Source organism: Pelobates fuscus, chromosome 9 (assembly GCF_036172605.1).
Source record: "Pelobates fuscus isolate aPelFus1 chromosome 9, aPelFus1.pri, whole genome shotgun sequence".
Classification (NCBI taxonomy): Eukaryota; Metazoa; Chordata; class Amphibia; order Anura; family Pelobatidae; genus Pelobates; species Pelobates fuscus.
Window position 1 is genome coordinate 67,501,436 of NC_086325.1, and position 21,187 is coordinate 67,522,622.

The 21,187-nt window shown below is 38.6% G+C and overlaps 1 protein-coding gene across 3 annotated transcripts in view; it reads left to right on the top strand.

Annotated features, from left to right (window-relative positions):
• Nucleotides 1–256: 256 nt before the first annotated feature.
• The window catches only part of MBNL3 (muscleblind like splicing regulator 3), a 55,868-nt gene continuing 34,937 nt past the window's right edge, over nucleotides 257–21,187 (top strand). For 2 of the 3 annotated variants that reach the window (XM_063432047.1, XM_063432049.1), the window contains exon 1: nucleotides 258–623. In XM_063432047.1, the coding sequence (XP_063288117.1) occupies nucleotides 450–623 (174 nt within the window). In that variant the 5' untranslated portion in view covers nucleotides 258–449. Of the gene's footprint in view, nucleotides 624–21,187 lie in introns of all 3 variants that reach the window. The other variant, XM_063432048.1, reaches the window with a different exon arrangement.

The following is a 21,187-nucleotide window of genomic DNA, read 5'->3' on the forward strand; positions in this document are numbered from 1 at the left end:
TACAAGAAAAGAAACAGGAAATTTGAAGAACTGATTCTGATGCGCTTTCACAAAGAGAATTGGATCTATTGAAGTTGAAAGCACAAAAAAAAAAAAGCTAATACATTTGAACTTTGACATTTGCACTTTTTAAGAGCTGGCCTCTACTTAGATTTATTTTTATTTCCAATTTATCGGATAAAACGTCTATTTTAAGATTGGATTTTTATGTTTCCTCTTGTTTCAACAAATACGATTTGACTTTATAAAAAAAAAAAAAAAAAATAACAAACACACAAAAAAGTGCTGACATTTTTTTTTATTTACCAAAGCTTTTGAGAGTTATTTTATTCATTTAAACTTGAATTCCTCTTTACCCAATCCCTTGTTTTAAAAACAGAAGATTGTAATATACAAAACAAGAAAGAACCACAAAAAAGGTGTTTCCCCTTTGGAATACGGTCTACAACATGGCTGTTAATGTTTCCCTGGTGCGCGATACAAAATGGCTGACATTGGAAGTGTGTCGAGAATTCCAGAGAGGAACTTGTTCAAGGTCTGATGCTGAATGCAAGTTTGCCCACCCATCGCGGAGTTGCCATGTGGAAAATGGCCGAGTCATTGCCTGCTTTGATTCTTTAAAGGTAAGAAGACCTTTGCACTAATTGTAGTGTGGGATCTGTTCTGCAATACCCTGGTTCCCCGAAAATACAACATGGGAATGCTCGTAATATAAGCCCTATTCCAAAAATAAGCCCTAGTTGCTAGTCACTTGTTTAATCTAAGTTCAGGGAATTTTCCCCGAACATAGATTTGCTGTACTCCATACGTGAGTAAGCTAATCTATGTTCGGTGAAGTTTCCCCCGAATATAGATTTGCGGGATTCCAAACGTGAGTAAGCTAATCTATGTTCGGGGATTTTTGTGAACTTTTCTATGTTCTGGAATGCCCCTGAACGTAGACCTGCTTTCTAGCACATGCTTGCTACCATATTTCCTCGAAATAAAACATCCCCCAAAAATAAGCCCTAGTGCATTTTTCAGGGGAAAAATTAATATAAGACCCGGTCTTATTTTCGGGGAAAGACAGTAGTAAGCTTTAAATCTGAGATTTTTTATCATGTGTGAAATAGTTACATTATGCTTGAGTTCTATTTTGTGATGCCTGTTTTAAAAATTAAAAACAAATGAGTTTATAAGACATTATGCGTTTATTTGTGTTGTTTCACTGATATCCAGTATATTTTTATTTAAGTTTGGAAATAATTAAAACTTGCAAAGATAATGCTTGAATAAACAGATCAATCGCAATTCAAAATAATTATAGATATAGAGAAAGTAAGACGTTTAAAGTGGCAGTTTGCAGCAGTGCTGATCAAACAAATTGGTTGGTGGTGCGTGGGAGGGATCAAATACATTTGCCTTGCATTGCATAAACTCCCTTCTAAAGTATATAATTTCTTACACATTAAATGTGCTCGGTTTACAAATCAAATGCATCTTACTGTTTAAGTGAACACTCCATTTTCTTTTTACAATTTAGTATCTATACCCTCAATAAAAAGATGCGTGTATTTTTATGCATTTTTGGTGCGGTACTTGAAAAAAATAGCTATACATGCTGCCTGCATCCTTTGCCAACTCTCCCCTCATTCTCTGCACAGATTTTCGGTCTGTACCAGGGAATACACTAATTAGAGGCTTCTCATTGAGAGGTCTTGGTGCTAGAGCAGAGAATGTGCACATGCGTGTGATTACAGCTTTCTTATGCTTCTCAATTCACTAGTACAGCTCATTGAGTGGCGCTACTTCCGTTTGCTCTGTGGAGAAATGGAAATGGGACAAAACCTTCCCTACTGTCTGATTGACCGTGCTGATTTCTTCTGAAATCAACACTTTTCTAAACTGCCACAAATATGACAGACTCCGGACACATAAAGCATGCAGAAGTACATCATGTGCCTGGAGTGTTCCTTTAAAGGGACTCTATAGGCACCCAGACCACTTCAGCTCATTGAAGTGGTCTGGGTGCAATATCCCTATCCCGTTCCAGAGAAACTACAATGTTTACATTGCAGCACTAAGTCTTTTGCAGCACTAAGACATTTGGGAGCTTTATACATCCTAACGGACTTTTGGTCCGGTAACTGACGGTGGACATCCTCACGCTCTGCATGAGGACACCCAGCATCAGATTTTTCCCCATAGGAAATTGAGGTATGGTTGGGATCATTGTCTTGTTGGAAGGTCCAATGATGCCCAAACTTAAGCTTCCTCACAGATGGCACAATGTTTTCTCTTACGATTTCCTGATACTTCAATGGATCCATCTTGCCTCCCACACGCTGCAGGTTTCTAGTGCCAGAGGATGCAAAGCAGCCTCAGAGCATCACCGAGCCACCACCATGCTTAACTGTAGGCAGCGTGTTCATTCTTCTTCCTCCAGACATACCTCTGATCCATTGGGCCCAAAGGTCCCGTTTTGTTTCAATCGCTTCCCAGAACAGAATCCCAAAACATCTGTGGCTTATTTACATGATTTTGAGCATATTGGAGCCGACTTTTCTTGTGCTTTTGGGTTAGTAGTAGTGTATGTCTTGGAGTTAAACCTTCTGCGTTTAGTACTCGCCTTACTGTGCTCACTACCACCTTAGTGCCTATTGCCACCAGGTGTTGCTATGGGTCTTTTGCAGTCACTTAAGGATTTTTCTCAAGCTGTCTTCTCATAAATATGGTTGCAGCCATCGATAGCTGTCTTTTTTTGCCCCGTCCATGTAGTGTAACCACTGTTCCTCCAACTTTGAACTTGCGAACTATGCTTGCTGTGTCTCTAGAAACATTCAGTGCTTTCACTATATTTTTGTATCCCAGTCCTTGTTTATAAATGGCGATGGTCTCTTCTCTTAACTTTGTGGACCATTCTTTTGACTTATTCCTGCTCAAGCAAAAAAATGCTCCATGGTGCTGTTGTGAGGACTTTTGTTCAGGGGGTTGAATAATTGTGAGACTAGAGAAGTCACTATAAGTTGCATTTTCTGTTGAATTTGAAAGTAGAGGCACCTAAAAACTTCTTGAGCCTTTCCGTATGAATGTCTTAAGAGGCTTGATTGTGATAACAAAGGGGAAGAGGTCTGGGGAGAGATGTTGGTGATTTAGTAGTCCTACTTTTCTTTATTCGGGTGTATGATGCATTCAGACGTTAGAAAATGTAATCACATGTGCATAAATGGACGGTTTGCATACCTATACCATCCATGTGTCCTGATGTCTGGTGCTTGCACATCTCCACTTTGGAACCTTGCTCCTGTACAATAGTGGTTTCATACTTCCCAGTGATGGAAAGTATGCATACCAAAATAGATGTGGGTATCTGAGTTGGGATGGAGCTGCTCTGAAAATCAGTTAACTGAAGTAGGTTTGGGATAGAACTTAGAACAACTAAGCTTCACTCCCTGCAGAAGAAATGTAAAGGTTACTCCAGTGATTTTAAAGTGGTCATGGTACCTGGAGTTTGAATATGTAATGTCTGTGAAACGCTGCACATGCAGAAATTAAACCAGTGTCATTAGCCAGCCCAGAGCAAAGTTCCGGGATCATTCCTATCGTTATCTGTATTCCATTCTTACCTCTTCCCCTCTCAGCAATCATCAGCACTTCTGCTCCCTTGGAGCCTGTGTCGGAAAACGCTGCTCGGTGAGGTCCTGCAAGGTAAGTAAAGTTACTGTCACGCTCAGCTTATAGTTAGGGGTTTACTCCAGCACTGGGACTTGGGACGTTTGAGGTTAAGGCGAGGGTTAAAATTAGGGTTAGGAACTAATTTAACCTCTCAATTCTTAATCGAACTCTAGCCCTAGTATTAAGATTGAAATTGTGAATTTAATGTTTTTTTCCATAGGTGTCTCTTATCTGTAAATAAAACTAATAACTCCCTAAATGTAACCATCAGTTTAACCCTAAATGTCCCATGTCCCAGTCCTGCAGTGAAGCCCTGAACTATAAGCTGAGTGAGATAGTAACTTTACTTGCCTTGCAGGATTTTGCTGAGCAGCCTTTTCAGACAAGGGAATCCCGAAGGAGGAGAAGTTCCGATGATTGATTGCTGAGCTGTGAGGGGAAGAGTGAAGGGCAGATAATAGGAAAGATCAATTTTTTTTGTCAATTCTGTGTAAAATTGGTGTCTGATGTCAGAACACACAGCATGCTGGTGCCAGACAGCCAGTGGCAGCATGGCAGGAGGAGTGATGGCAACCAAGAAGGATTCTTTTGAGGGGAGAACCTGGACTTGACAGTGGAATTCCTCTAGCCATTTTGGTTCTGTAATAATTTCTAATTGTCTTATTTAGTGTTAAATTTACCCCTTTCACAATATTGTAAAGCGCTGTTTAATAAGTTGGGCTATGTAAACGCCAAAAAAAAAAAAAAAATATGGAGGTAAGCTTTAATGCTTTTCATTATTATTTTTTTATAGTTGGGAGGGTGCAGGGGGGGGGGGGGGGTTACTTGTTTTAACCCATGTGGCTTAGCAAATTGAGACCTATCGTTGAAAACCTTGTATCACTCACTTTAAAATAAGTCAAACATGTAGTAAAGTATAGTGGGTGGGGGGGTTCTCTATGGTGAATGAAACATTGTAAAATGATTGTACATTATACAATATGCATTAATACTGTTTACATATTCAGAAAGAAAAACAATATAGCTATGATTTGTAGGGGATTGTTTTTAAAGGTTTTAAACAAAACAGAGATCATGCTACATTCTAACAAAAGCAGCTGAGTTTGTTTATGTTATTAAGAATATTTTTGAGCACTGTAATGGAATTCCGCCCCATACAAGGCAGTGAAGTGGCAAATGTTTTGTTCTACGTCTGATCCCTTTCATGGTGCCTCAACTGTGTTGCCTGTATTTGATGGATAATTGAGTTTCTAGAACAAAGGTAGTCACATTTCATCATCACATGATGTAGTCACATCTGCTTATTCAACTACAACTCCCATTAACCTTTGCCAGCTGTAAGTGTAGGTTGTGAATGCCAGTGGCTTACGGAAGTATCACAAAAACAACCGAAGGTCCATATTTGATTACATTTACCCTTAAAGTAAGTCCCATGGTGGTCTACACTGCTCACTGTTCTGACACTGAATAGGGCTGCCAACACGTATTATGTCACAGAATGTAAATTAGTTATGTGTAGACCTTGTAGGCAGGAAGATTAACATTTTGGGTTCAGTAAAGCGAAGATATGTGAAGTTACACCAAAATGAATACAAAGTGGGGGGAAAAGGCTGCTACAACACTTGTGGACATCCCCCCTGGGATCCATGGCAAATCAATCAGAAATGTATGTACTATTGCCAGGTAATACTAAACAAAGTGCAAGTGGACTGCTCAATAATTTAGTTAACTTAAAGGACCACTCTAGGCACTCAGACCACTTCAGCTTAATGAAGTGGTCTGGGTGCCATTTCCCTCTAGGTTTAACCCTTTTTATATAAACATAGCAGTTTCAGAGAAACTGCTATGTTTATATAAGGGTTAAGCCAGCCTCTAAATCCTCTAGTAGCTGTCTCACTGACAGCCGCTAGAGGCGCTTGCGTGATTCTCACTGTGAAAATCACAGGGAGAGCACGCAAGCGTCCATAGGAAAGCATTGTAAGCTTTCCTATGCGACCGGCTGAATGCGCGCACAGCTCTTGCCGCGCATGCGCATTCAGCCGAAAGGGAGGATCGGAGGCGGAGAGGAGGAGGAGAGCTCCCCGCCCGGCGCTGGAATAAAGGTAAGATTTAACCCTTTACTCTCTCCAGAGCCGGGCGGGAGGGGGTCACTGAGGGTGGCGGCACCCTCAGGGCACTATAGTGCCAGGAAAACGAGTATGTTTTCCTGGCACTATAGTGGTCCTTTAACTTTATTATTCTTGGGGTAAAACTTTGTTTGGTATTTGGTTACGTGGCAATAGTACATGTATCTCTAACATTTTAAATAATAAAATAATAATTTATGAATGACCCATCATGCGGCCACCTAGGGCCTCAGGTTCACGCAGGTTGTGGCATTAATTGGTGTTCCTGTATCGTGAATGAACGGTCATTGCTCAGTGCTGTGCTGTCCTTGTCCTGTTCAGCCTACAAAAGGTAAACCTTGGACAATTGGCATCTGGATGATGGTTACCTCCACTCTCCCTGCTCTCACAGTGATTGAGCAAAAACATCTCAGCCACACTGGAGGAGAGAGAGGTGCAGACAATATGGAGGGGGCAAAGGGAGAGGCACTTTGCCGCAGCATGGATCGGAATTTTATCCATTCGAATAAAAATCTGATCCAAACAAAAGTTCCAGATTTTGTCCTAACACAAATGGACGAACTGCTCTCATTCTATTAGGGCGAAATTCGGTAGTTTTGCTGGCATACGGAGAGGAGGCATCGCAAGAACACGGAGAAAAGGTGGGAATTGTGGGAAAATTTCTCTGACCACAGGATTGTCCTAGATGGTCTGGCGTAGGAAACCTACATAAGACAAATAGTCCCTACTTTGTCTTATGTTTTAAAGAAAACTAGAGCAGACAGGAAGAAATCAAGAACAGATCCTGACAGAGGAAAAAGAGAGGAAGCAATTAGGGAAAGGTAAGTTCGGCATGACCGTGCCGCTTTAACCCCTCAAGGACAGTGGGCGGGCTATGCCGTCCCTGGGGACCCGGCACAAAACGCCGACGGGCGGCATAGCACATCCACGCCGTCCAGGGGACTAACCTGCTTGCCAGCGATCCCACGCCGGCGATCTCGATGGGGGACTTACCTGGCATCCCAGGACCTCCTGAGCCATGTGATCGCGAGGACCTCACAATCACATGGACGGAATAGCCGTCCATAGCAGTGCCAGCAGTGGGAGGGCCTGGAATGACAGGTAGTCCCACTGCTGTCTGTAATAAAGTTTAATAAAGTTCAATCACAGTGTAAAATAAAATAATATATACTTAGATCATATATATATTGCATATATATATATGATCTAAGTATATATATATATCTATATATGCACTAACACATACATACACATAGACTGTCCTAAGAGTATTTTAATATTAATAAATATATAAAATTATATATATTAATATCAAAATACACTTAGAATGAAATAATATATATATATATATATACATAAATATAGGTATATATCACTATATATATACATATATATAGTGATATATAAATAAAAATAATTATAAAAAATTATATATATATATATATATATATATATATATATATATATATATACACATATATGTAAGATTTTTACATAATTAAGTCATTTTATTAATTACAATTTGTGGGACCTGCCTGATATCCCAGGCAGAAAGTCCAGAGAATGTAATTTGCTAGCACTGTATTTAAACCTGTAACTTTCCAAGACACCATAAAATCTGTACATGGGGGGTACAGGTTTACTCAGGAGACTTCGCTGAACACAAATATTAGTGTTTCAAAACACTAAAATATATTACAACGATGATATCATCAGTGAAAGTGACGTTTTTTTAATTTTTCACACACAAACGGCACTTACACTGATGATATAATTGTTGTGAAACTTTTACGGTTTTGAAACACCAAAATTTGTGTTCAGTGAAGTCTCCTGAGTATAACAGTACCCAACATGTACATGTTTTATGGTGTTTTCAAAAGTTACAGAGTCAAATATAAGGCTTATATTTCAGATTTTACACATTGAAATTCACCAGATTGGTTACGTTGCCTTTGAGACCGTATGGTAACCCAGGAATGAGAATTACCCCCATGATGGCATACCATTTGCAAAAGTAGACAACCCAAGGTATTGCAAATGGGGTATGTCCAGTCTTTTGTAGTAGCCACTTAGTCACAAACACTGGCCAAAATTGGAGTTCAAATTCGTTTTTTGCATTTTTCACACACAAACAAATATTAACGCTCACTTTGGCCAGTGTTTGTGACTTTTCAACACTCACCCTTCTAGGCATGCTAGGGAGTAGAGAAACGGAGTGACATCACTCCGTTCTAACGCAGGCAACAAAGCAATCATGCCGATGTCACTGACGAGAACTGCCCTCCTTGGGGATGCATCCCAAGCCGATGTCACTGACGAGAACTGCCCTGCTTGGGGATGCATCCCAAGCAGGGCAAATAAAAGAAGACTTTGGGAAGAGTGCAAGTGCAGCTGAGAACAGACAGGAGGTGGTTGTTACACAAAGAGTACCATCCACAAAGCGCATTGGAACGGGGGGAAAGTGAGCAAATCTTTATATTTTACATTATTTATACCACGTACCTTTGTGATATATATATATATATATATATATATATATATATATAGTGTATTCAATTTATATGTAATCAAATTCAGGTAAGTTGTTTTTTTTTCATTACAGGTTCACTTTAAATATGAAATTCACTTTGAATTCTCATGTTAGTAAAAATAACTCTGCCTCCTTTAGAGATGTCTGAACACAGACCCAAGTTGGTTCCAGTATTGTGTGAGCAAACATTGCACACTGCCAGAGTTTTGATTGTAAAATTTCTCCTGAGAAAAAAGGCTTTGCTTTTGCCCTTGAAGCTTTTGAACTTTGTCCAGGATAAATTTGACCATTTCACATGAATATGTGTTAGGGGTTTATTTTCGGCTCGTGGCAAATTAAATGTTGAGTGCATTTTGCAGCTTGCCCAAAAACCTGCTGTGACTCACTCTAATTCCATGAAACTGAGACAACATACAAAGATGATGTCTATTTTACTTGTTATTACTTTAGGTACAATTGAGAATTTATATTTAGTGGCCTTTGTTTTTGGCACATATGTCCCTAATATTAATTGGGCCCTAGCCAAGCCTCTCAGTGTGCCTCACTGACACACACATAATGTTTATGCTTTTTAAAGTACATTAATATGTGTTGCAAGCACACTAACAGCACCCTCACACACACAGCAGTGTATGTATGTGTGTGTGTGTGTGTGTGTGTGTGTGTATATAAATAAAGAGAAAGAGAGATAGAGAAACAATAAATGTAGCTGCACTCACGGTTGGAGATAAAAATCTTCATTGCTTTATTTAATTCATTAAAATTGGATCGACGTTTCAGTCCAACTCGTGGACTTTCCTCAGGATCAAGACACTTGAATCTCAAAATTCGGAAGCCACCAGAGGAGGAGTGGAGGCCAGCACTGAAGGCAACTTAGGGGTTAAGCCTTTCGAGACAGTTTAACCCCTCGGTGTGAGAGTGCCTCCAGAGGCCTCCTTGCACCAAAACAACTTAATTTAGATTAAGATGTTTTGGTGCCTGCAGTGTCCCTATGAGTGATTTAACTGTGACTTTAAAATTCAGTTTCTTTGCACTTACATGCCTCACACATACACACTTACACTCTCACATTGACAGAGTTACTCACTAGAGTGAATTCATTTAAGTCCTTTTACATTTTTAGACCACAGTTATTGAAAGGAAGAAAGAAAAAAAAAAGTCGGTTATGTTTTCAGTTTGACTCTTTTGAAAGTGTGAGCTGAGTGAATTTAACATTTTAGTGAAACAGACACAAGTTGCTCACACTTAGCTCGTACCTGTAAGAGTGTGGAATATTGGAAGAGGGATTACAGAGGGAAGGAAAGGTTGGGCGTGAGTGAAAACTACTAAAGGTGAGAGTGTGTATCAGAGTGTGTGCCCACTCAGTCTGAATTGGCATTTGCACCAATTCACCTCACGTTTTAGGTGTGTACCTGAGTAAGGCACAAATTAACCCTTTTGTATCTAGTCCACATGACAAATTGACCCATACAATCTATCAAACTGACACTTGACAAAATAGTTTTGAAGGATGTGCACTACACATTTTTTTATGCTCATATTTGGTCACTGTTCTTTTATGGAATACTTAATATCTTTGTTTGTTTTTTCGTTGATTCAGCAGCACCACACTAATCATAAAGCAAACGACTAAATACATTCAATGCACGAAAAAAACTGTTTGTGTATATATAACTATAATAAAACTATGATCCACATTGTGAAATACTACTTGACCCTCTGAATCTCATAATGTGCCTATTAAGTAGTTGGGGTTAGATGTATAAATTGTAAATTCGTTCCAAAGGATCTGTTCAACACATTTCAATATACTCTGTATACCCAGACCTGACTAGCTGACAAAGAAAAATAGCTGAGAGTGGTAGAGCAACATCACTGAAAGTTTGTCCAAGTGTCCCACAAGTAATATGTGGGAAAATAATATTTTTATGTTCTGCTATTATATGAAAGGGCTTTATGTGCTTAGATCATAAGTGCTTCCATGTAAAAATCAATACAGTGGATTCTTTGGGGTCTTTGCAACGTTCTTGCAAATCTCATGCAACGTCAGTATCACACTTCTCTCTTCCCTTCATCAAGTCATCAGAAAGTTCTCAAATTCAAGCCTGGCACAGATTATTCATTATTCATCCCCTGGCAGGATTTGTGCCTTGATAGACGATAATTACTGCTCATGGGTATGGTTCTGTCTCTTGATCAGTAGCATGTAGGACAAAACAAAGATTGAAGTGGCAGACGTTAAAAATAGAAAAAATAAATAAAATAAAAAATTAAAATGTATATGTGTAATTTCGATCTAACTGTATTTTGATATCAATATATATAAATATATATATATTGTTATCAAAATACACTTAGAACGAAATAATATATCTATATACATAAATATATATGTATATATCACTATATATATAGTGATATATAAATAAAAATAATTGTAAAAAATTATATATATATATGTAATATTTTTATCATATCCCATGCAGAAAGTCCAGAGAATTTAATTTGCTAGCACTGTATTTAAACCTGTAACTTTCCAAGACACCATAAAACCTGTACATGGGGGGTACTGTTTTACTCCGGAGACTTCGCTGAACACAAATATTAGTGTTTCAAAACACAAAAATATATTACAAAGATGATATCATCAGTGAAAGTGAAGTTTTTTGCATTTTTCACGCACAAACGGCACTTACACTGATGATATAATTGTTGTGAAGCGTTTTACGGTTTTGAAACACGAAAATTTGTGTTCAGTGAAGTCTCCTGAGTATAACAGTACCCAACATGTACATGTTTTATGGCAGACTAAGTCCTAAAAAGACCAGCTGTCATCAAAATACTTTTGTGATGGGGCGGGGCCTGGACGCCATGCCGGATGGTCACAGAATGCTTGGGCTCCGGCTCTTAAATCTAAAAAGAGGGGGGAAATCCCTTCTTATTTGACTTACCCACACTGGTACCCTCGTCTGATAATCCTTGGGCAATCTTGGAGTGGTTTTGTGGGCTGCCCGACGGCTGTGGCCTCCGGCAATCATGGCCTGGTGCTGTCTCGGCTGGAGAAACGGACAATCTCTGCCTGTGGCGGCCCAAGCTTTCCTCTTTGTGGATCCTTAGAGCCCTGTACTCCCCTCTTCCCCCCCACCCCCCTGTGCCCCCTTCTGAACCAGCGAGGGTTATCCCGTTTCCCACCAGAAACCAATTACTCACCTGTCTGCAGCTCCTAGGTCAATCCTGCATAACATGCTCCTCTGTGGCGTATCTAAGATGGCAGATGGCGGCGTGGCCGCAAAGCTTACTGCACAGGTGGCACACAGAATTGGGAGGAAGACTTCTACAAAACATTCAATGCAATATGCCAGCGATTCTGGCGACGCTTGAGGAGACAGAGTCAGCATTCAGCACTGCTGATCCCTCTGGCTCAGCCTGCACACAAAGCTCCTGCCAGGAAACATGACCTGGGACTTTGCTGCATTGTAAAGGGAGAGGTTTGGAGTCATGTTTTTTGCAAACAGTGCTGTGGCGATCTGCAGAACCCAGAAAGGCTTTTATCACCTCCTATACCTGCCTGTACTTTGTTTGTGTGCTTGGGGTATTGGTTGAATAAGCTACTATCAAGCTGCCCCTGCCCTGTCTGGCATTCTAGCTTTTATGTTTTTGTTATCTACCTGTTTTCACATTCTTCATACTCAACATCATAAGTCTATCTCTAAAGTTGTATCCTAATCCTGCTATCACCAATAGTATAATCATCTGACAAGCTTCAGCTCAATGAGGTGGTCTGGGTGCCAGGTCCCTCAGGTTTTAACCCTTCACATCTAAACATAGCAGAGAAACTGCTATGTTTACATTGCAGGGTTATTCCAACATCTAGTGGCTGTCTTCCTGACAGCCGCTAGAGGCGCTTCTGCGACGTTGGATGCGAAATTTGTATCCAGCGCGCAGAATGTCCATAGGTAAGCATTGAGAAATCCTTTCCCATGGACTGTTAGAATGCGTGCGCGGCTCTTGCCGCCCATGCGCATTCCACTCCACTCGGGACCTGACGTTGGCGGGGGAGGAGAGGTCACCTGCGCCGAGGGAGCCCGGTGCTGGGTAAAGCTAAGCTGCTGAAGCGGTTTTAACCCCTTCAGCGCCATAGGAGGGGGGCCCTAAGTGATCCTTTAATGTGTTTTTACTGTACGGGGTAGCTCCAAACTAATCATCAGGTATACATGCATACATATTCACTATGTTTTTGCCTTTAGCACAAAACTGATATTTACCATGTATGATGCCATGTCTGTCTTCTCTTATATAGTGCATATGATCATGCTATGTTCTTATCTTTTCGTGTATCACACATGCATCCTTATTCCATACTTGGGGGGGGGATAAAAGAGGCTATTCTTCTCTGGAGCTTATTTTACTTGATTGCATCTATGGTTCATGTGAGCTCCTACTGCTATTTTTTGCTGTGTATCACTCAAATGCCTCAATAAAATAAAGATTTAAAATTTAAATATATATATACTTTTGTGATGTGTTTTTTAATTCCTTGACAGTTTACAGGTTATTATACACTTTGAAATGGAACGGTCTATTTGCCAAACTGTGAATGATGTTGAATTGACTACAGCAATTCACACATTTTGGTCACAAAAGTAAAACTGTAAACTGTCTTTGGATTTGATAGTAAATGTGTATATCTGCATATGCAGCTTACTCTTACCATTTCATGGCGAGTCCAACTTTGAGAGCTCCATGTGCACAGAGACATGAAAATGTTTGTTTGTTTTTTGCCATATTTTTTAAAAAACTTATTTTTGATGATCAGTAATACACAGCAGGTTCTCATAACTGAGTGCACGGATATAAATTGAGAGAACTATTGATTTTAACACTTTAAAGTCCAGTGAAATTCCAGAACTATATGGCCCTTAAAGACCCTTTGTCAGCATGAAATGCCTTACTTTTTAGCATCAGCAGATTTATGGGGCTCTGCTGACTTTAAAAGATTCAGAGTAGTAGAACAGATTGTTATGATGACTATACTGTACTTGGTCATTAACCATTTAAACTATTAGCTATTTGCATTGCATTCCATTTATAAATATCAAGAAAGACATGAATTGTTGACCTAATAGCGATTATTCTGAATAACAAATTTGTACTATTTGTGAGATGTAACACATAAGTTCAACAAAGAAAATAGAAAGAGCAAAACAGTATCAATCTAAAAATATGCAATTAATATAGAAAATGCTACTAAACCAGAAATAAGCACTGAAATGCTAAAATAGACAAAAAAAATTAGTTTATCTACTGGCAGTTTTAAATGGCGAAACTGAGTCAATGTAAAACTTGCACAAAATTCTACAATAGATCATCAGTATCACTTCTAAGGGTACACTTCATTCACACTTTGCGATAAAGTCTCTTTAGTCTTTAAGTGTGAAAGATCTCTTGTATTTTGTAATTCCTGAGTGGTAATATTTGAACAGTCCAAAACCTGCTAGAACTGGCAAAACGAGTAGATGAGGAGTTTGGCTGCTCGTTATTGAGCCTTTTGCAAGCTTTCAAACTGTGAATTGGGAGAAATATAAATCATTTTTTGGGAGTGTTCAAATATTAACACTTTTTTATTACCAATTATGAAATGCAGGATATCTTTTATACTTTGTTTTTTGTTTTATACTTTAAAATGAAAGAGACTTTATGACAAAGTGGATCAAATGAAGTTGAAAAGTGCATCTCCCCCCCCATCTCCTCCATAGATGAACCTTCAATGGTCGGACAGTAGCAAGTGATCAATAACCGATGTAGTCCTGTACAATTTTAAATTCTCGTCATCTGCTGCTGTACAGTTAGTGAAAAAAGTCCATTATTAATGCTCATGTGTTTGCGCGCATTGGAAGCTGCTAATGATAGCCGGTGTTGGTGAAAATAAAGGAACATTTGCAGTTAGTGAATAATGTTTTTACTCAACTTGTATGGTGGCTTCAATTTAAAGGGACACTATAGTCACCAGAACAACTATAGCTTATTGAATTTGTTCTGGTGAGTAGAATCATTCCCTTCAGGCTTTTTGCTGTAAACACTGTTTTTTTTTTTAGAGAAAATGCAGTGTTTACATTACAGCCTTGTGATAACTTCACTGGTCACTGGTTATGAACTTCTGCATTAGAATGCCTAAGATACGCTGAGGTCACTGGACTAAATTACTCCCAGCCTCTCAGCCTACCATTGTTATTAAAAGTCAGATGGGCTTACTTGTAAAGGCATGCATATGTTTCAGTAATATAACTATATGCTGTTCAAGAGCTCACATGAAGGTCATACCCCATTTCATATGTTTTAACACCGTATGGTGATATTAATAGTGACATATTTTAAACCTGTTGAGTCATTCAACAGAATTTCATGTAGCAGCAAGTAATCTAATAGCAAACCAAATGGAATAAAGTTAAATTCTATGTGTCTGCTTTCTAGGTGACATGCCTGTGAAAAAAAAATGGTTTTGGTAAAATGGCAGTCTCTTCACAAGCATTAATGTATGTCTACTAAAGGCAGTGCTCCCAATCGTCCCTCTTTAGAGTCCTCTGCCAAGTTTGTACCCTGGTGTCCCAGAAAGCGTAGCGCGAGCATATCATTAGACATGCGTGATGCTAATGGCACTTGGATCATTTAGAGAGCACTGAGACAGTGCACCCTGCATGGGCTGGCCATTGTGATTGGCCCCATTTGCATCACTAAATTTTGCCATTGGCACAATATAGTGATGCAATACATGTAAACCTACCTCTGTATTAAAGTCTTATTCACATATGTTTGTATTACTTTACTTTAAGGAGTTCTGATTGTGAAGAATGTACCTCTTGTTCTTTAGTTAGCTGAGCATTATGGGATATTTTTTCAGCTGAATTGGCAGAGTACCAGTACTTGTTTTTTTTTCCTCATGCAGATTTTATATATTTGAAAAACCCAGGAGGGACTGTCCAATTTTGAAGTTTGGAAAATGACTTTGAACGCAGCCTTTCCATCTAACAGCACGTTTTCTTTCTCATTCCTGCACTGGAATATTCACCCCAGGTTCCAGTTTAATCCCTCTATGCTTCATTTAAACGATGGCCCAAGAAATTGGAAAATTTAACGCAGAAAACATACATCACAGAACATTTTATTAGAAAAGCATTCATAACTACATGTTGTAAATGGGAGACATTTTATCCTCATTATGTGCTATCTTCCATTGCAGTACGTATACATATGTTGTCCATATTCTTGGAGCATTGTACAGACATCATCAATTTTATGATCAAACAGAACAGGATTTTTGAGAAAAATGCTACTTATCTATGATTTTTTTATCTATTTGTGACAATTTTAAGTCATGAAAAGGACCGTAGTGGGTAAAGGATCAGTAGTGGGTGTTTACTACATCATACATATTTCAGTAATGGTTGCATATAGTATACATTTCCTTGACACTGTCAACTAGAGTTATTCTTTCTCAGTATCCCTCACAGACAGCTAGCATATATATATTAAACTCAGAGTGACCTTTTAGCACTAATAGTCTGTCTAATAATAACTTGCCATGTAAGCATGCCATCTGCTCTAACGTCATGTACAAACCTCGGAAAAGGCAGCTGTTTCATTGATGGTGTTCCTCACCAAAATCAAGGCCATAGCTGCTTGCCTGGACCAAAGGTCACGGGGAGAATAAGATAAAAACATGGAATTTATTTAAAAAACACAAAAAAATAAAACTGTGGCTGCATGATGTATAACTTAATAAAGCATGTGTGATTTTTGTTTTATTGCTGTGCAATTTTCATTGATAAGGTTGTGTGTGTTTAAGAAACTCTTTGAATACTTGGGGTGCCCACCATATTCAACATAAAACCTGGGAATCAAAAGATTTATCCAAAGCGCCAAATTCCAGGTATTTAGATGATGGTTCTTTTTTTGTAAGTGTGGGAATGGCATTTTGTGTTCTTTAGCAACTCCGCTCCACCCACCTTCCAGTAAGGTACTGTCTACTTTTGGCTAGATAATCCACCTGCCACCCAAAACAGTCATAATATACGCAGTCATGCTCTTGGTGTTCTGTCTTTGGAGGGCCCTGTGTCTAGAAGTCAAGCGGAGGAAATATACAGTTCCTACTATGTCTCAGTATATCTTTCGACTAAGATGGAATTTCAGTGAAATTCCAACACAGTCAAAATGAATATTTCATAAAGCTTCTATCTTTGTGACATACTAAGTTTTCGTGAGGGGGATTGGACATTGCCCCTTTAACTTCACATATCCTACCTGAGGGAAATGTACTAGCCCTAATCAAGAGGAGCAGCTTCAAAATATTGCAGTAAGCTTCATAGCTCTTTTGCACCACTGAAGCACATACCATTATTTGCATTTTTCTGGAAAATAGTGATGTTTAGTGCCATTGGAGAAAACATCTGAGTTTATGCTAGATTGGGTTAAAACAATTAAACTGAGATAAGTTATAAATCTTTGGAATGCACAAAATATCAAATTCAAGTCAGATCTTTTACTTGACTTAGACATTCCAAAAACATATATCTCTGTACCCTTGCTCCATGCCTGAAAAGATGTAATAAGCTAAGCTATTGTATTTAGGAAAGAATATCATTCATATAAGAAGCACATAGTGTTCTTTGTGGCTTTAAAATGTATTACCAGACATTCTACATTTATGTGCATGCATAAATGACAACTTGGAAACTGCAAAGGCTCAGATTACTGAAATGTTAAGATGTGCAGACTTTATATGAATATAAAATAAAATAGGGCCTCAGGTTATAAATCATCTATGACAGGAATATAGTTCATCTGCTTTCTATCTTAATGTAATGGGAATGTAATGGGATCTGGACATATAGGCATGCCATCGATTGACCCATTTAAAATCTATAATAGGAGGTTTGGCAGGGCATTGTAAAAATCTAATTCACACTGTCAGTACCGGAAACACAGAAATAAATACACAATTAAAGTGAATTTTAATGTCTGAAAGTAGTATAGAACAAAATCAAGGCCCACGCGTGATTGATGGTCATTCTCCATATCTTTGTCAGGATGGCACATTACTGTAACTCCCTTAATTATGCCTGTAACTATTTAATGGCCTGTCATACTGACCCTTTATTAACCGTGGATTATAAAATCATTATATAGAAACATAGAATGTGACGGCAGATAAGAACCATTCGGCCCATCTAGTCTGCCCAAATTTCTAAATACTTCCATTAGTCACTGGCCTTATCTTATAGCTAGGATAGCCTTATGCCTATCCCACGCATGCTTAAACTCCTTCACTGTGTTAACCTCTACCACTTCAGCTGGAAGGCTATTCCATGTATCCACTACCCTCTCAGTAAAGTAATACTTCCTGATATTATTATTATAAAATTAGAGGAACTTTTTTAGTAATATACTTTCTTGTGATTGTTGCTTTTATTGCTACATTAGTGGGATTTTGTCCCTGAAGAAGTTCCATTCTAAAGGAACGAAACGCGTAGGACCTATGTTCCTCTGATTTTATACTTCTGAGCTAATGTTTTTTGCTCTTTTTACAATAAATCGCTGATATATATTTTTCCTACCTATATCTGTGGGAGTTTCATTTTATTTCCGGTCCGCTTGGAATACCAATGGAAAGTGAAGCAGTCAAGCCACCCAACTACATCGGGGGAGGCACCCTTGAGCGTTTTTATATGTCTCCATCTTGTGAGTGGATTCCTATTATGGCGCACAATTGATTTATTATTTATTGTATTGCACTATGTATTTTTTTATGTTTCCTTTTTAGATCTGGTACAGCCATATCCCATATGTTCTTTGTATATTCATTTATTTTGTATCTACTCTGAATGTCCAGCAAATACCACCAGCTGTTGACCATTTTAACATTAAAGGGACTCTTCAGTGCCAGGAAAAAAAAACTTTTCGTGGCACTGCAGAATCCGGCAGTGCCCCTCTCCCTCCATCCCCCCATTCCATGTTGCTGAAGGAGTTAAAACCCCTTCAGTGACTTACCTGAATCCAGCGCCGATGTCCCTCAGCGCTGGGTCAGGCTCCGCCCCTGCTCCTCCCCGCCGACGTCAGCTGGCAAGGGAGACCAAATGCACATGCGCGGCAATGGCCGCGCGCACGCAATAGATCTCCCCAGAGAAAGCATTATTCAGTGTTTTCCTATGGGGATTCCGGCGACGCTGGAGGTCCTCATGCATAGCGTGAGGACGTCCAGTGTTGTTTAAGACAGTTTTGTCTGATATACAGCCACTAGAGGAGGACTTAATCCTGCAAGGTAATTATTGCAGGGTTAAGGGTGATGGGAGTTCTCACCCAGACCACTCCAATGGGCAGACAATTTCTGGGTGCCTGGAGTGTCCCTTTAATGATGCTGTAAAAAACAAACAAAAAATACCTTTATATTCATGAAGCAAGAATAATAAATCTGTTTTATAAGAAAAGCCAGGAAAGTTTAATTGTATTATATTTTATGTGACAAAAAAAAAAAAACCCAGCATATATATATTTAATCATATACATACACAATAGGTGGAGTATCTTTGGTTCTTGGGTACAAGGTATAAGGCAATGTCCAAGGGTACAGTAAAGTTACTGTAAGGACAAAAGGTATAAACAAGCACCTAGTTCAACATCAGACAGTACATGCAAATCTAAATGTTGATTATGTAGTTCGGTACTCACAAGGACAGAGCCAGATGAATATGGCTCAGTTTGAACGCCTGTGGGATAATTTGGAGGGATCCCACTCCCTGCACCTGAAGTGGCTGATATTATGTAATTTAGCAGCTCCAAGAAGAGATCCGCATCGAAATGTATGTCATGGTGCTTGGAGTAAACTTTGACCACAGTGCAGTAAAGCAGAGGCTTATTAGTTTTATCTAACAGACCAAAGTAAGATCATCTTTGTCAAGCTATGTAAATAAATTTTAATTAACTCTAGTTCTTAAAAACTGCCAAAATACAAACTGTAAACAAAATAAAGTGGTGCCATAAAATCGGTAAAAGTGAATATGTTCTCTATGTTACAGATGCATAATTTTCGACAACAAATATATTATTGTATGTGTATTGCCCTCGAGCATATCTGTTTCACTGTTGAATATGTTGTAATCCTGTTTCAGCACCTTAAGGGTTACACTGTTGTTCCTTGTTTTTCCAGGACACTGTCCTGTAATACAGAAGTGGCATTGTATGCCCAAGTGCCAGATTCTTTAGTCAGGCCAATTTCAGATGCCAACCAATTATGGCATTGAATTCAACAGCTCAAGCTTCAATTAGAAGCACAGCCAAGACCTCGTATTTGGGAGGGACGGGCAAGCTAAAAGCTGTCTTATCCTGTCTCTTTTGTAAACACTTTATTAATGAAATGTAAACCTTGCTCAGTCTAATCAAGTAGTCTATATTAAGTGGTTTATATACAAACATTTTTTAATAACAAATAGTTTTGCTATATAAGCCAACCCCTTACGTCCCTTTTTTCCAACATGGAGATTTCCATTTTGCTCCAATGTACATGATGTCATTACATAGATGTGTTATCCAGGATTCTAAACAGCCGTGTTTTATAGAAATTGCAGTACAGTTTCTGCAGTAAAACACATATGACAACCAAGTTAAAACTCACAGAACCCCTTGTTCTCCCCACAAATTTCTGTTGTGTAGGTTCTAAGGATTATTCACAGCATTCACCAATACAATTATAGGATTGGCATAACAACTTCTTGTTATTGTGACCGCACACCGCAAAGGTTAGAAAAACAGGATTTGTTAAAAATACTGAAAATGTTAATGTCTTTGTTTGTTAAAATTTGTTTGCTTATTTTTGATAGTAATATATATATATATATATATATATACACACTATATATAGTGTAGATTGGATTAGCAGTATTAGTCCAGTAGACAAGATGCCAAAATACCAGAGTATTGCACTATGCAATTATACCTTTTTTATTGGACTAACATAATATTTCAAAGACAAGCTTTCGAGAGTTTTCCTCTCTTCCCCAGGTCTGAGGTGATTTTTTTTCTTTTTAACTAGCTAATTGACTCTCCTCTGTTACTTTTTCTGGCTATTCTCAGCCAACCTGCACCTTTCACTTTCAGGAACATCTTCTGCTATTTATGACACACCACTCACCCCCTCCCTCCACTTCACTAACATCAGTTGTTTTAAGTGTTAAACTCTATCAGATTGATCAGTATTGCTTCAGACTTGAGGAAGAGAGGAAAACTCTTGAAAGCTTGTCTTTGAAATATTATGTTCTTGCAATAAAAAGGTATCATTGCATACTCTGGTATTTTGGCATATTATATATATATATAAATATATATATAGATAGATAGATAGATAGATAGATAGATATAGATAGATAGATATATAGATAGAGAGAGAGAGAGAGAGAGAGAGAGAGAGAGAGAAACAATGTTGACTTTCTAATTCCTTGTGTGGACTTTTAAAGTCTTGTAAAAAGTCCATACAAAGGACTTTAATAAAATTGCATGAGAAAGGTACACTGACTCTTTCATCCTGTCACTGGTTCACAGTCTAAGGGCTTATGAATTGAAGCCGAGTACAAAAAAGGAAACTCATGGACCTGTAGGATGGGCTTGGTCTTGAACACTTTCAGGTTAAACTGTTTGGAAAATGGTTTAACCCCTTAATGTACGACAGCATCCATTTAAAAAAAACATGCTATTAAACTTGCCTATAATCCAGTACTGGGACAATCTTCTCACTGCAGGTAGGTCCTTCTCTGATGAAGTCCTCAAACCTGTTGACTCATTGCAGCTGAGTGCATTGATACATGGAGGACACACACAAAGCATGCATTGC